General features: G+C 41.0%; 1 protein-coding gene across 1 annotated transcript; it reads left to right on the top strand.

The window, feature by feature from the left end:
* Positions 1-9,580: 9,580 nt before the first annotated feature.
* LOC141550042 (uncharacterized) lies at positions 9,581-12,116 on the top strand. Its single transcript, XM_074280243.1, has 2 exons — positions 9,581-10,877; positions 11,032-12,116. The coding sequence occupies exons 1-2, from the start codon at positions 9,581-9,583 to the stop codon at positions 11,112-11,114; spliced, it is 1,380 nt and encodes a 459-aa protein (XP_074136344.1). The 3' UTR covers positions 11,115-12,116.
* The last annotated feature ends 4,564 nt before the right edge of the window (positions 12,117-16,680 follow it).

Genomic DNA, 16,680 nt, shown 5'->3' with positions numbered 1-16,680 from the left:
CTAGTACTATATTGAATAGTAATGGTGATAGTGGGCAACCTTGTTTCACTCCTGATCTTATAGGGAAAGGTTCTAGTTTATGGCCATTACATATGATGTTTACTGAAGGTTTTAAATATATGCTCCTTATTATTTTAAGGAATAGTCCATTTATTCCTATACTCTCAAGCGTTTTTAGTAGGAATGGATGTTGGATTTTATCAAATGCTTTTTCTGCATCTATTGAGATGATCATATGGTTTTTATTAATTTGATTATTAATATGGTCAATTATACTAATAGTTTTCCTAATATTAAACCAGCGCTGCATTCCTGGTTTAAATCCTACTTGATCATAGTGTATTATCCTAGGGATAATTTTCTGAAGTCTTTTTGCTAATGTCTTATTTAAGATTTTAACATCAATATTCATTAAGGAGAGTCGTCTAGAGTTTTCTTTCTCAGTTTTCGATCGACCTGGTTTAGGTATCAGTCTGTGTGATAAAAGGAATTTAGTAGGACTCCTTCAATCCCTATCTTTTCAAATAGTTTACATAGCATTGGAGTTACTTGTTCTTTAAATGTTTGGTAGAATTCACATGTAAATCCATCTGGTCCTGGGGACTTTTTCTTAGGAAGTTGGTTAATAGCTTGGTCTGTGTCTTATTCTGAGATGGGACTATTTAGACTACTTACTTCTTCCTCTGTTAATCTGGGCAAGCAATATTTTTGAAGGTATTCTTCCATTTCATTTAAGTTATTGAATTTATTGGCATGAAGTTGAGCAAAGTAGCTCCTAACTATTGTTCTAATTTCCTCTTCATTAGTGGTGAGTCCTCTCTTTTCATTTTCAAGACTAACAATTTGCTTTTTCTCTTTCCTTTTTTTAATCAGATTTACTAAGGGTTTGTCTATTTTGTTGGTTTTTCATAGAACCAACTCTTAGTTTTATTAATTAATTCAATAGTTTTTTTACTTTCAATTTTATTAATCTCACCTTTTATTTTTTGAATTTCAAGTTTTGTGTTTGTCTGGGGGTTTTTAATTTGTTCCTTTTCTAGCAATTTTAGTTGTAAGCCCAATTCGTTGGCCCTCTCTTTCTCTATTTTATGCAAGTAGGCCTGTAGAGATATATAAAACTTCCCCTTATTACTGCTTTGGCTGTATCCCACACATTTTGGTATGATGTCTCATTATTGTCATTTTCTTGGGTGAAGTTATTAATTATGTCTATGATTTGGTGTTTTACCCAATCATTCTTTAGTATAAGATTATTTAGTTTCCAATTATTTTTTGGTCTATTTTCCCCTGGCTTTTTATTAAATGTAATTTTGATTGCATTATGGTCTGAAAAGGATGCATTTACTATTTCTGCCTTACTGCATTTGATTTTGAGGTTTTTATGCCCTAGTATATGATCAATTTTTTGTATAGGTTTCATGAACTGCTGAGAAGAAAGTATACTCCTTTCTGTCTCCATTTATCTTTCGCCAAAGATCTATCATATCAAACTTTTCTAGTATTCTATTTACCTCTTTGACTTCTTTCTTATTTATTTTGTGGTTTGATTTATCTAATTCTGAGAGTGCAAGGATGAGATCTCCCACTATTATAGTTTTGCTGTCTATTTCTTCTTGCAGCTCTCAATTTCTCTTTCAGGAATTTAGATGCTGCACCACTTGGTGCATATATGTTTAATGTTGATACTGCTTCATTATTGATGCTGCCCTTTAGCAGGATATAATGCCCTTCCTTATCTCTTTTAATTAGATCAATTTTTGTTTTTGCTTGATCTGAGATGAGGATGGCTACTCCTGCTTTTTTGGTTTTGCCTGAAGCATAATAGATTCTGCTCCACCCTTTTACTTTTAGTTTGAATGTCTCACCCTGTTTTAGGTGTGTTTCCTGTAAACAACAGATAGTAGGATTCTGACTTTTAATCCAGTCTGCTAACTGCTTCCTCTTTATGAGGCAGTTTGCCCCATTCACATTTATGGTTAGAAGGACTAATTCTATATTGCTTGCCATCCTATTAACCCCTGCTTATGCTTTTCTCCTTTCTTTCCCTCTTACCCCCCTACCCAGTATTAAACTTGTGAACACCACTTGCTTTTCACAGCCCTCCCTTTTTAGGATCACTCCCCTACCTTAAAGTTCCTCCCCTTATTTTACCCCTTTTCCTCGAAATTTCTGAATTCCCTTCCCCTTAGCTTACTCCTTCCTTCTTCCTTTTCAATGAAGTGGAAGAAGTTTCACCATAAATTGAATATGTCTATTGATACACACTATGTTCATCTCCCTCCTTTCTTTCTCTCAGATATAATAGGTTACCTTTGCCTCTTCATGAGATGTAGTACCACCACTTTACACTTTTTTGTGATATAATTTCCTTTCCACCTCTAGTTTCTACGACAAATTGTACATATGTTCTCTACATAATTTTATTGGCAGAAGTATAGATCTCAAGATTTCTTTTTACCTTTTTAGAAATCTCTTGAGTTCTGTATTTGAAGATCAAACCTTTTATGGAGGTCTGGTTTTTTCATCAAGAATAGATGGAATTCATTTATTTTGTTAAATGTCCATCTTCTTCCCTGGAAAACGATGCTCATTCTTGCTGGGTAAGTTATTCTTGGCTGCATACCAAGTTCCTTAGCCTTTTGGAATATCATGTTCCAGGCCCTTCATTCTTTTAATGTGGACGCTGCTAGATCCTGGGTTATCCTTATGGTGGATCCTCCATATCTGAATTGCTTTTTTCTAGCAGCTTCCAATATCTTTTCCTTTGTCTGATGGTTCTTGAACTTGGCCACTATATTTCTTGGCGTTTTTGATTTTAGGGTCCCTTTCAGTAGGTGATCGATGAATTTTTTTCAATGTCTATTTTACCCTCTGTTTCCAGAACGTCTGGGCAGTTCTCTCTGATAATTTCCTCGAAAATGGTGTCCAAGCTCTTTTTTTCCTCACATTTTTCAGGGAGTCCGATTATTCTCAAATTGTCTCTCCTGGATCTGTTTTTCCAGGTCTGTTGTCTTTCTAATAAGGTACTTGACATTCTTTTCAATTGTTTTCATTTCTCTGGTTTTTGCTTGACTACCTCCTTGTTTTCTCCTTGAGTCATTCATTTCTACTTGTTTCGAGTCTAATTTTCAATGATGTATTTTTCTTCACTCACTTTTTTATATCTTTTTTTAATTGTCCAATTGAGTTTTTTTCTTCTATGGAATTTTTTTCCATTTTATCCATTTTATTTTTTAGAGAGCTGTTTTCTTTTTGTAGCTCACTAGTCCTGTTTTCCTTGGAGTTGTTTACCTTTTCCAGCTCACTAATCCTGTTTTCCTTGGAGTTGTTTACCTTTTCCAATTCACTAATTTTGTTTCTCCATGATTTGATTTCTTTATCCACTCTGTCTTTAAATGCTTGGGATGACTTCCCCAGGCTCTCTTGCCAAGCTTCCCTTTCCTTTTCCCATTTCTCTTCTAGCTCTCTTGTGAGAGCCTTTGTGATTTCCTCTATGAGGTTCTTTTTGTATTGAGGAGCAGCTCATATCCCTCTTAGGGGATTCTTCTGGGGACAGTCTGTTTTTAGTCTCCTCAGTGTTTGAAGTCTGCTCTCTCCATATACAGCAGCTGTCAATGGTTGGAGCCCTTTTGAATTTTTTGTTCATTTTGTCAGAGCGGGAATCGAAGAAAACAAATTGACAAGAGAAACAATTGGTCCCCAACAATTGGTTGGGGATGGGGCTGGATGGTATTAATGGGCTTCCTCTACAGACTGGGGGGGAGGGCAGCAGAGAGCCACTAACAGAACAGCAATGACTGTACTGAGTCTGGGCTCTGAGGCTCTGAGAATGTGCTGAGTCAGTCCAGGTAGGGGTTGGGGGTGGCCGGGTTCTGAGAGATGCTGGCTTTACGGGGTTTTTAATCTTTACCTCTGGTGTTTACACCCTCTCTGCTGCTCCTGGCTTGCTGCCAAGATGGAGTATCCACAGTGGGGAAAAAGTCTTTTTGCAGAAACGGCAGAGATTGTACCCCTCCCCCTCTGGTCTGAGCTGTGTGAGCTGCCTGTCTTGCTCTGGCTTGCCCGCCCTCAGTCTGCACCCAGTCTGATTGACCCTCTCCCAAGCAAACACAGACCTTTTCTGGCGAATTTCAAGGATATCTTCTCTTGGTGATTATTTGTGGATTTTCTTTCTGGGTCAAGCATTAAGTCTGAGGCTTGTCATGAAGTAAGTTCTGAGAGAAAACAAGGAGCTCAAGCAGCTGTCTGCCTCCATGCCGCCATCTTGGCCGGAAGTCCTCAAGACAAGAATTTTTAAATGTTTTAGTGTTCAGAAATATTTTTTAATCTTTTGGTAAAGATACACTCTAGGGCAGGGGTCCTCAAAGTACGGCCCACTGGCCAGATGCAGCGGGCTGAGGACCTTTATGCATCCCTCTGGGTTTTGGCAAATGGGCTGAGAGGCTGAAACAGAGTGTGAGGCTTGGTTTTTTACTACAGTCCGGCCCTCCAACAGTCTGAGGGTCAGTGAACTGGCCCCCTATTTAAAAAGTTTGAGGACCACTGCTCTAGGTGGAAGATGACAAAATGATTTAATGAGAATCTGTGGGAAACCCAATTCAGGCAAAGTGGCTTTGGTTGAGTAAACAACATAACCAAGCATCCTGTGGGGCACGGGTAAACAACGTAAACCAAGCATCCTGTGGGTAATGGATAGAACAGAAAAAATGGTTCCATTTGATGTCATCACTACCTCACAATCTATGACTGGGATAAAAAGGCCAGGAGTCTCAGCAACCGTGCTCTGTGCGGGAGAGACAGTGAGAGAGAAAGAGCGAGCGAGAGTGAGAGCGAGAGCAAGAGCGAGAGAGCGCCAGAGCCAGAGACAGGGAGAGAAAGCGATAGAGGTGGGAGGAGAGGAGAGGAGAGGAGAGGAGTGTAGAGGAGAGCAGAGGAGAGTAGAGGAAAGGAGAGGAGAGGAGAGGAGAGGAGAGGAGAGGAGAGGAGAGGAGAGGAGAGGAGAGGAGAGGAGAGCAGAGCAGAGCAGAGCAGAGCAGAGGAGAGGAGAGGAGAGGAGAGGAGAGGAGAGGAGAGGGGAGAGGAGGGGAGGGGAGGGGAGGGGAGGGATAGGGTGGGGGGAGGATTGGAGAATTTGAGGGGAGGGGATTTTAAGAGAGGATTAAAGAGGGAGGGGGGAAGGGAGAGGGGTAGTAGATATAAAGATATAGAGATAGAGAAGTTATATAAAGAACATAGAGAAGATAGAGATAGCTATAGAAAGTTAGAGATAGATATAGAGAAGATAGAGATAGATACATAGAAGATAGAGATTGCTATAGAAAGTTAGAGATAGATATAGAGAAGATAGATATAGAGATAGATACATAGAAGATAGAGATAGCTATAGAAAGTTAGAGATAGATATAGAGAAGATAGATATAGATATAGGGAAAAGATAGTGATAGCTATAGAAAATATAGTGATAGAGAATTTTTTTTTACTTTTTTTTTCTTTTAGTGATAGAGAATTTAGAGAGAGATAGTGATAGTGATAGTGATAGATAGTGATAGTGATAGTGATAGATAGTGATAGTGATAGATAGTGATAGTGATAGACAGTGATAGTGATAGATAGTGATAGTGATAGTGATAGTGATAGTGATAGTAATAGTGATAGATAGTGCTAGTGATAGACAGTGATAGTGATAGATAGTGATAGTGATAGTGATAGTGATAGAGATAGAGAAGATAGAGATAGATATAGAGAAGATAGAAATAGATCTATAGAGAGAAGATAGAGTTAGAGAAAAAAGATTGAGATAGTAAGGGAGGGAGTGAGTGTGAGGCGGAGACAGAGACAGAGATTTAGAGAGGGCAAGGTAGGAGTGTGTGTGTGTTCCTGTTTGTGTTTGTGTTTTGTGTTTGTTTGTGTTTGTGTTTTGTGTGTGTTCGTGTTTGTGTTTTGTGTGTGTTCGTTGCCCAACCTGATATTTTACCAGCTAAGGGGGCTGTCTTGTTTTTCTTATCTCCGAGGAGCTCTTACAGGTAAGAGGCTCTATGATGCAGACTATTCTGGGGATGGGGAAAGCCGAATATGTGTAGGAAGAGGAATGAGGAAGTTTGTATTTTGGGGGGAGGTGTGTAATTTTGTGGGAAGATACTGTTCTAGAGATCAGTGTGAGAGACCTTCCTTGTGTCAGCAATAGGAAATGGACAAGAAGCTTGTTCCTCTGTCCTCAAGGTCCTCAACACAAGGGAGATCTGTAGCCTCCTAGGAGATAACTCAAATTATCTGAGACTCACCTACAAAGGAAATGGCATTTTGTTGTTGTCCTGAAGAGGCTCCTCTGTTCTTGAGTACAAGAAAGACATGGACCTAGGAGTCAGGTTGACTTGAGTTTCAAATTCAGTCTCAGACAGGGTTGAGAGTCCCTGAGGCAAACCGTTTGCCCTTTTGGCCTCCATTTCCTCACAGGGTTGATCTAAGGATCAAATGAGATGGTAAACTGGCAAAGGCTGTCCAGTAAAAAAGACAGAAGAGGTATTTCCTCTCTCACTCTGCCCCTGATGTGACCCCGAGACTGCCTCCAGGTCCTCTTTCCATCCTTTGGGGGATCAAGCTTAAGCCTGAAACACTGGGGGATTCCCTTAGCCAGAGAGGAGGTGGGACAGAGCAGTATCAAAGTTCTTCAACTTTTTCTGACAAGCTACTGGAGCCTCCTCCATCTTTCTCCAAAGCATATTTTAAAGTCACAAAACAAATTCTTTGGAATCTCAAAATGTATATCTATCCCATTTTTTTTTTTTTTTAATTGGAGAGGGTGGACCCGGTTGTTCATTGTACTGTAGGTATCCAATGTAAGTATGGAAAATCCCTTTCTCCCTGTACTCGGGTAGACAATCTTTCATTACTTCTTAGAGACCTGCAGTGCTTCAAGGCACTGAAAGTGTTAAGAAAGGTGGAAGCAGGGTACAAGTGTAGTTTAGGACTTTCCAGCCTCTATTTCTGCCCTGTCTGATCCACATTGTGGCCCTTAGGGCTTGTGGATTTGAGAACGGAAATAGGAGAGAACTCTTCTGGGCAAGAACAAACAGGGATAAGAGCCAGTGGACTGTAAGCCTGACAGGCACATGGGATGATGTGAAATCACAAAATATTGTAATTATTCTCAGAAATTGTGTGCTTTGAGCATCTGATAGAAGGTACCCACCCACCACAGCAAACAGATGAACTTGATAGATTCTTCTTTATACTGACAGACACTCTGCCTACAAGGTTTCAACTTTTATTTGTATTGTGATACAATGGAGTTTCTCACTTGCTGCCTTTGGATTTCTTTTAATGAGGAGGAGACCCAAAAGAAGGGATGGAGAAAGGAAGAAACAAGGAGGGGACCGTAGGAATGGATCCTTTTTATCAATTGTGTTGAGTCTGGCTCTGCAGTTAAAACCTAAGAAGACAATGAAAGGCAACAGCGGGGCTGTGCCCAATGAGCTGTTAGAACCTTCTTGGACGGCTTGCTGCTCCTTTAGCTGGGAAGATGGGGTAGTTATTGGAAGCAAAGCTGAGTATTTATTGATTGACAATTTTTTTTCCCCTCAGGAAATCTTTTCCCTTCAAGATGGTGAAAAAAAAGGGAGCACTTCCCCATGGTGAGAATCAATTAACAAACATATAGTAATACTTCTTCTTCTATCAGTCACTGTATTAAATGAGGAAGATACTCCAAACATTAATTGAAAGAGGGAGGATCAAAAGTACATCAACTAGAATATGCCTGATAGAGAGTATAGAAAAAGAACGTCCGAAGGCATATCCGGAAGGGAACAATGAGGCTATCAGAAGAGCTTAGGAGACAGGTGGACAGGATGACCAGCTTGTTGGCTATGGGAGTGAAGAAAAGAAAACATCTGTGGGAAAATGTTGTTGAGTAAGGAATGAAAAGATGCCTCAGTCAATAGATGCTATGTGGGCTAAGCAAAGGGAAGAGTGGTGGATGACACCTGGGTGACAGAAAAGGCAATTTCAGAAGAGGGCAGAGGGTGTGGGACAAAGAACAGATCCTGTTTTGGACACGTTGAGGTTCTGGTGCAATTGGGCATGCGGGTCAAAATGTCCAACAGATAGTACATGTGAGTTGGAGAAGAAAGTTCAAGATAGAGACTGCAGCAGGATCAGCATACTTGGTAGTGTTTTCAGCTTTACCTGTTTCCATTGCTTCAGAGGAGGATGATATTTGTAACTCGTTAGGACTTTGCCAGGATTCTGGCAATTAGAAGGAGTAAATATCGCCAGAGAATAAGAGGTGGGAAGTGAAGAGGAAAGGATAATACCTTTTCTTTAAAAAGGAGTGAGATGGGAACTACTAGGAAAAGGGAAAGGAAGAGGGCGAATAGGGCAAATTAACTTCCATATGAAAAAGAGTCAAGTAAAAGCTTTTCCAGTGGAGGGGAAGAGGGGGATAAGAGGTTGGTTGAGTGAACCTATTCTCACCAGTATTGCTCCAAATAGGAAACACCATACATACTGAATAAGGATATGCAACTCTTATCTTAGCCTGCAGGAAAATAGGAGGTTAATACAAAATGGGAAGTGAGGGGTGATAAAAGAACAGGCCATTTGGGAGGAGTCAGTGATCAGTAGCAAAACACTTTTGAGGAGAGACAGAGTGAAAGAGAATAAATGGGAGGGGGAATACAATTAGCCATAGTCAATGTAAAAACAATTTTTAAAACAAGTTTCTGATGGAATATCATTGTTCACTGGAAAATGATGAGCAGAATGTTCATAGGGGGAAAATACCCTGCAAAGTCCTCCATGAACACAGTGAAACATGCCATATATAAAATGATCGCAACATTTTGCAGTGATCAGTATAAAATGATTTTGTTATTCTCAGTAACACAATCATACATAACTACTCTGAAGGAGTTATAGTAAAAAAGAAAAATCTTAACCATTCACAGAAAAGGAATGATTATATCTGAATACAGATTGAAGCATTCTTTATTTACCTGTTATCTCTCTATTTTTCACTTCATTTTCCTTAAGGCTTTTTATTTTTTTTCACTAAGATGGGAGATCTATGTTTTTTTCTCAAATTTTATGGAAATCTTTTACAAAATTTTAAATGTAATTTGTTAATTGTGGGTGAGAATCAAGGAAAGAACCTGGACAGCAAACATTTTTAAAAACAAATAAGAATATTTTGAATGGAAATTGGGCAAAATATTAAATAAATTTAATAAAAAGAAAAAAATGCATTCACTTTTGAACTTTGGGACTTACAAGAGTAATTAATTTTACACTTCAATTAGTAAAACTAGACTGAATGGGAATGTGAGAAACAGTGCAGAGAATTTAAAAGCCAAGAGGGAAGAATAAGTAGAGGCCACAGTCAATAAACATTCCTTATCTACTGTGCACTAAGCTCCATAGTAAGCACTGGGTATATATAAAGAAAGGCTCAAAGTGGGTCCTGGCCTGGAGGAACTTCCAGTCTAAGGAGGTGACTCCACACAAACAACTCTGTTCAAATAATGGGGTTGCCACAAAAATTGGAAGTAAGGAAATTGTCTCTTGGGCTTCCTCCAAGTATGCCATGAAGAAGAGCATGTTGCTAAGGGTCCAGTTGCCCTCCAAAGACCAGGAATCACCCTTGGGAGATCATAATCCCTGTGCTGCTGCAATCTTTCCCACTCACAATCTCTTTCCTGATTCCTTCCCCTTTGCTCATATGGTCCCTCCTTCATTCACAGACTTGAGCCAGGACGAGAAAAAGAGCATACTCAAGAGGGCAAAATCGCTGTTATTCCGAGGTCCCCCTCACCGCCGTGCACCCTCATCCAAAAAAAATGGGCAAGAGCCGGACCTAGAGGGCCAGGACGACAGTATTCCTGCCACATCAAAAATGGAGGGAAAGGACATTGTGGCCACAACCTCGTTTAGTTCGAGGTTCACCTTTCCTCCTATACCCACCCCTCCTGGTTCTCCCAAGAGGCTTCCAAAAGCCACCCGGGCCTGTCCTGGACAAGCAGCAGGTGCAATTCCAAAGAGGAAATCCAAAGTGTATTCGATGCTGGCTACAGAATGTGAGAACACATCTTCTGAAACTGAGCCCGAACTCTCCTCAGAAGATGATGCTCCACAGCAAGAAGAGAACTCAGTGTGGGCCACCAAAGTCCTCGGTGCTCCTTGGAATAGAATAGGCAAAGAATGCCCGGAGCTTCCCACTGAATCCAAGAACTCTCCTGGAGCTCTCTCCCAATCTTCCTTCCAGTGGGCACAGGGAGATGGGCCTCTTCCCCAAGAAGACAGCACGGCCTGTCTCATCCAAGGGGTGAGTGTACTTCTTTGGAAGAGGACCAATAAAGTAGGCCTGGCTCCTCCCACTGAGTCTGAGACAACCCCCAGAGATCTCTGCAAACTGTCCTTCAGTTGCGGGCAGGGAAAAAGCCCTCCACCTCGACAAGTCAGCCCAGCCGGTACTTTGAAAGAAGTTAGAGCTCCTCGGAGGGGGGACAACAAAATAAGCCCGGCACGTCCTAAGGACCCCATGGTATCCTCCAGCGTTCTCTTGGAACCCTCCTTCAACTGGGCGCAGGGAGAAGGTCACTCATCTCAGGAAACCAGCCCAGTCTGGGGCATCCAAGGAGTTAGTGTTCTTAAGAAGTGCAAGATAGGACCTCTTTCGCTTGCCACGGAGTCAAAGACAGCCCCCAGAGCTCCCTCGGAAGCCTCCTGCAGTTGGGCCCAAGGACAATGTCAGCCACCCCAAGAAGCTGGCCCAGCATTTATTTCCAGACCCTGTCGTCTATGGAGAAAGATGAGTAAAGCATCCTCGGCTCTGCCAACTGACTCAAAGACAGCCCCCAGACTTCCCCCGGAACCCTCCTGCAGTTGGGCCCAAGGACAATGTCAGCCACCCCAAGAAGCTGGCCCGGCATTTATTTCCAGACCCTGTCGTCTATGGAGAAAGATGAGTAAAGCATCCTCGGCTCTGCCAACTGACTCAAAGACAGCCCCCAGACTTCCCCCGGAACCCTCCTGCAGTTGGGCCCAAGGACAATGTCAGCCACCCCAAGAAGCTGGCCCAGCATTTATTTCCAGACCCTGTCGTCTATGGAGAAAGATGAGTAAAGCATCCTCGGCTCTGCCAACTGACTCAAAGACAGCCCCCAGACTTCCCTTGGAAGCCTCCTGCAGTTGGGCCCAGGGACAATGTCATCCAGCACCCCAAGAACCCTGCCCAGCATCCACTTCCAAAGCCCAAAGTCTTTGCAAAAAGGCTGGCAAATTAACCTTGACCTCCCAAGCAAACCCTTCTCCAACTACAGAGCCCAAGCATTCTAGGGAGCACAAAAGTCAATTTTGGTCCTTTTTAAAATATTTCCGCCCTGCCAGAAACTAGGAAGGTCTTCTGAGCTCTCCCGATTTCCCGCCACAAATGGAACAAATTCGTAACTTAGGGACATTAAAATCAAAGACAGCATCACAGGGAGTCCTTCATACACAACTCAAAGGACTGTGAACAAAATCATCAGGCTACGGATGAAGCTCTCTAATGTGGCAACACTTCAGACAAAATCCACAGAAATAACAAATGGGACTCCCTGCCAAGCTCCAGCCTCAACAGGAACCACAGACATTTTCATCTCCTAGACTCTCTTTTCAACTTGGGTCTGAGTCCTGGAGGCCTAAGTGAAGCTGGGCTACCTAAGATGGCAGCCAGGTCCAGCTGTGCCACTGAGAACCTGAGAAGGTGGCCCTGGTGAGGATCCAGCTCCTGGCGGGTGCGGAGACAATGGATCTGGGATGCTGCTGGTAGTTGCAGGCGAGGGGAGCTCTTGCTTTGGGGCTGCTGGTCAGAATCTCGGGAGTTCCTGGGCACAGGGCAACACTGAAGGGAAGCTTTAGGAACATTCTCACCACACATCAATTAAAGGAGCTTAGAGCTCATTCCTCCTTTTAAAACGCGCACCTGCAAAGAACCATCCCACCACTGAAATATATGATGGGAAAGGGGAAGACAAGGCATCATCTTCAGAAGAGGACATTTAAGGAAAAGAAAAGCTTTTACCCCAAAGACTAATGTGCAATTCCTGCACAACCAAAGAAAATATGTACAACTCAAAAAAGGACTTAAAAATCAAATGAAATGGAGAACAATGTAACCTAAAAAATTCCTTCCAAGAAAAACTAAAAGCATATAGAAAAAAAAAAAAAAAAAAAAAAAAAAAAAAGGAAACCAACTTGCAAAGGAGGAAAGGAATCTCAAGATGGAAATAAATCTTTGAAAAATAAAGATTAGCAAACCATAGAAGGGAAGAATAACCAAGACATTTCAGTAGAGATTGTAAATATTGAAAACAAATTGAACAATGTGAAATATAACTTAAAAGATAGATCTGGAGGATAGATTAGCAACAGAAAATTGATAAAAATGGACTACCTGAACATTTTGACCAAAAAGAGAACCTTAACACAGTAATGAAAGAGATAATTTGGCAATATTGTCCTGGAATGATAGGGCATGAGGAGAAAATGTCCAAATAGGTAAAAAAATCCTCCAATACCATCTCATGAAATCCATTGTGGAAAACACTCAGAATATCAATGCTAAATTTAGAAACCCATAACACAAAGGGAAAATTTTTGAAGAAACAAAAAAAAAATTCATATAAGTGGGAACCACAGTTGGAATTGAACAAGACACATCAGCAGTTCCAGTAAAAGACTGAAAAGGTATCTCCTGAGTTCTGATTCTGAGAGGAGAGGGTGGAGAGAGGGCCAGTAGAAAGGAGAAAAAGGGACAGCATGGAGCATGGAGCAAGACCAACTTAGGGAAGGAAGGAAGACAAAAAGAGGGAAAAAATTGAGATAGAAGGGGAGGAGGCAAAGGAGAGAAAGAAGAGGGAAGAAGAGAGAGTTTACTTTGGAAAAATTTCATATAGTATATTTAAAAATTATTTTTAATCTTGAAATGAGTATTTTTCCAAATGTAGAGAATTCAACATTCCATTTTGTCAATATGTGTGATCCCAGTGTTTCTCCTTCCCTCCTTTAACCCCATTCTTCCCAAGACAGCAAGCAATCTAAGTGAAATAATTACAACTCTTATGTACTAAACCACATTTCTCAGATTGTGGAAGACAAAAATCTAATTCTGGGGCAAAAAACCAGAACAAAGGAAAAAAATTAGGAATCTGTGTGACCCCCTGACTCAGATGGGCTACTCTGAAGGCATCTCCAGATGCAAACAAAGCATGGATTCTATGCAAGGAGACGTCCCAGCACATAAAGGGAACAGCCCGGCATGGCATGAGGCCCCAGGCCAGAAAGAGGAGTCGGATTAAACAGGAAAAGATTTGGGTTCAGTGAATGGATAGAACCACTGACCAATGACCAGTAATGTCTCTTTCCTAGAACTCATGGGACTTCCTGAAACTTAGGCCTAAGGTCTGACCTTTTCTGCCCTATAATCCTCTGAGAATAAGAGTCATGTGATGTCCTGAAACTTGGGCCTAAAGTCCTAGAGCCTCTGAGAAACCTTCCCCTGATCCCATTCAGTCTCTTTATTTCCTTCCTGCCTTTGAGGATCTTATATTTTATTGGGAGATTTGCAATATGTACATAGATAAGTGAATACAATCATTGATGGAAAGAGAATCTCTAAAAAGGGCAAGGGGAAGAGGAGAGAGAAATATCTATATCATGAAAATTGCATTTCTCTGGGATTAACAGTTCAAACCCCAGGTCAACCATCCTGGGTTATTGAAGATAGCTGGGGGACTTCCGGCCAAGATGGCGGCGTGGAGGCAGACAGCTGCTTGAGCTCTGCGTTTTCTCTCAGAACTTACTTCATGACAAGCCTCGGAGTTAATGCTTGACCGAGAAAGAAACCCACAAATAATCACCAACAGAAGACATCCTTGAAATTCGCCAGAGAAGATCTGTGTTTGCTCCGGGGAGGGTCAAACAGACTGGGCACAGACTGAGGGCAGGCAAGCCAGAGAGGCACAGGCAGCTCACACAACCCCAGGGTGGATACTCTTATCTTGGCAGCAAGCCAGGAGAGTGGAGAGGGTGTAAACACCAGAGGTGAAGATTAAAACCCTGTAAAGCCAGCATCTCTCAGAACCCGGCCACCCCCAACCCCCACCTGGACTGACTCAGCGCATTCTCAGAGCCTCAGAGCCCAGACTCAGCACAGCCATGGATGTTCTGTTAGTGGCTCTCTGCTGCCCTCCATCCCCAGTCTGTAGACGAAGCCCATTAATACCATCCAGCCCCATCCCCAACCAATTGTTGGGGACCAATTGTTTCTCTTGTCAATTTGTTTTCTTCGATTCCCGCTCTGACAAAATGAACAAAAAATTCAAAAGGGCTCCAACCATTGACAGCTGCTGTATATGGAGAGAGCAGACTTCAAACACTGAGGAGACTAAAAGCAGATTGTCCCCAGAGGAATCCCCTAAGGGGGATATGAGCTGCTTCTCAATACAAAAGAATCTCATAGAGGAAATCCAAAAGGCTCTCACAAGAGAGAAGAGAAATGGGAAGCTTGGCAAGAGAGCCTGGAGAAGTCATCCCAAGCATTTAAAGACAGAGTGGATAAAGAAATCAAATCATGGAGAAACAAAATTAGTGAATTGGAAAAGGTAAACAACTCCAAGGAAAACAGGATTAGTGAGCTGGAAAAGGTAAACAACTCCAAGGAAAACAGGACTAGTGAGCTACAAAAAGAAAACAGCTCTCTAAAAAATAAAATGGATAAAATGGAAAAAAAATTCCATAGAAGAAAAAAACTCAATTGGACAATTACAAAAAGATATAAAAAAGTGAGTGAAGAAAATACATCATTGAAAATTAGACTCGAACAAGTAGAAATGAATGACTCAAGGAGAAACCAGGAGGTAGTCAAGCAAACCCAGAGAAATGAAACAATTGAAAAGAATGTCAAGTACCTTATTAGAAGAAAACAGACCTGGAAAACAGATCCAGGAGAGACAATTTGAGAATAATCGGACTCCCTGAAAAATATGAGGAAAAAAAGAGCTTGGACACTATTTTCGAGGAAATTATTAAAGAGAACTGCCCAGATGTTTTGGAAACAGAGGGTAAAATAGACATTGAAAAAATTCATCGATCACCTACTGAAAGGGACCCTAAAATCAAAACGCCAAGAAATATAGTGGCCAAGTTCAAGGACCATCAGACAAAGGATAAAATACTGGAAGCTGCTAGAAAAAAGCAATTCAGATATGGAGGAGCCACAATAAGGATAACCCAGGATCTAGCAGCGTCCACATTAAAAGAACGATGGGCCTTGAACATGATATTCCAAAAGGCTAAGGAACTTGGTATGCAGCCAAGAATAACTTACCCAGCAAGAATGAGCATCGTTTTCCAGGGAAGAAGATGGACATTTAACAAAATAAATGAATTCCATCTATTCTTGATGAAAAAAACCAGACCTCCATAAAAGGTTTGATCTTCAAATACAGAACTCAAGAGATTTCTAAAAGGGTAAAAAGAAATCTTGAGAACTATACTTCTGCCAAAAAAATTATGTAGAGCACATATGTGCAATTTGTCCTAGAAACTAGAGGTGGAAAGGAAATTATATCATAAAAAAGTGTAAAGTGATGGTACTACATACATCTCATGAAGAGGCAAAGGTAACCTATTATATGTGAGAGAAAGAAAGGAGGGAGATGAGCTAGTGTGTATCAATAGACATATTCGATTTATGGTGAAACTTCTTCCACATCATTGAAAAGTGAGAGGGAAGGAGTAAGCTAAGGGGAAGGGAATGCAGAAACTGTGAGGAAAAAGGGTAAAATAAGGGAAGTAACTTTAAGGTAGGGAAGAGATACTAAAAAGGGAGGGCGGTGAAAAGCAAGTGGTGTTCACAAGTTTAATACTGGGTAGAGGGGTAAGAGGGAAGGAAAGGAGAAAAGCATAAGCAGGGCTTAACAGGATGGCAAGCAAGATAGAATTAGTCATTCTAACCATAAATGTGAATGGGGTAAACTCCCTCATAAAGAGGTAGCAGTTAGCAGACTGGATTAAAAGTCAGAATCCTACTATATGTTGTTTACAGGAAACACACCTGAAACAAAGTGATACATTCAAACTAAAAGTAAAAGGGTGGAGCAGAATCTATTATGCTTCAGGCAAAGCCAAAAAAGCAGGGGTACCATCCTCATCTCAGATCAAGCAAAAAAAAAAAAAAATGATCTAATTAAAAGAGATAAGGAAGGGCATTATATCCTACTAAAGGGTAGCATCAATAATGAAGCAGTATCAATATTAAACATATACCCACCAAGTGGTGCAGCATCTACATTCTTAAAAGAGAAATTAAGAGAGCTGCAAGAAGAAATAGACAGCAAAACTATAATAGTGGGAGATCTCAACCTTGCACTCTCAGAATTAGATAAAACAAACCACAAAATAAATAAGAAGTCAAACAGGTAAATAGAATACTAGAAAAGTTTGATATGATAGATCTTTGGCAAAAGCTAAATGGAGACAGAAAGGAGTATACTTTCTTCTCAGCAGTTCATGAAACCTATACAAAAATTGACCATATACTAGGACATAAAAACCTCAAAATCAAATGCAGTAAGGCAGAAATAGTAAATGCATTCTTTTCAGACCACAATGCAATTAAAATTATATTTAATAAAAAGCCAG

This window comes from Sminthopsis crassicaudata, chromosome 1 (assembly GCF_048593235.1).
Source record: "Sminthopsis crassicaudata isolate SCR6 chromosome 1, ASM4859323v1, whole genome shotgun sequence".
Classification (NCBI taxonomy): domain Eukaryota; kingdom Metazoa; phylum Chordata; class Mammalia; order Dasyuromorphia; family Dasyuridae; genus Sminthopsis; species Sminthopsis crassicaudata.
Note: the sequence above shows the minus strand (reverse complement) of the source record. Positions and strands in the feature narration are given on the sequence as shown.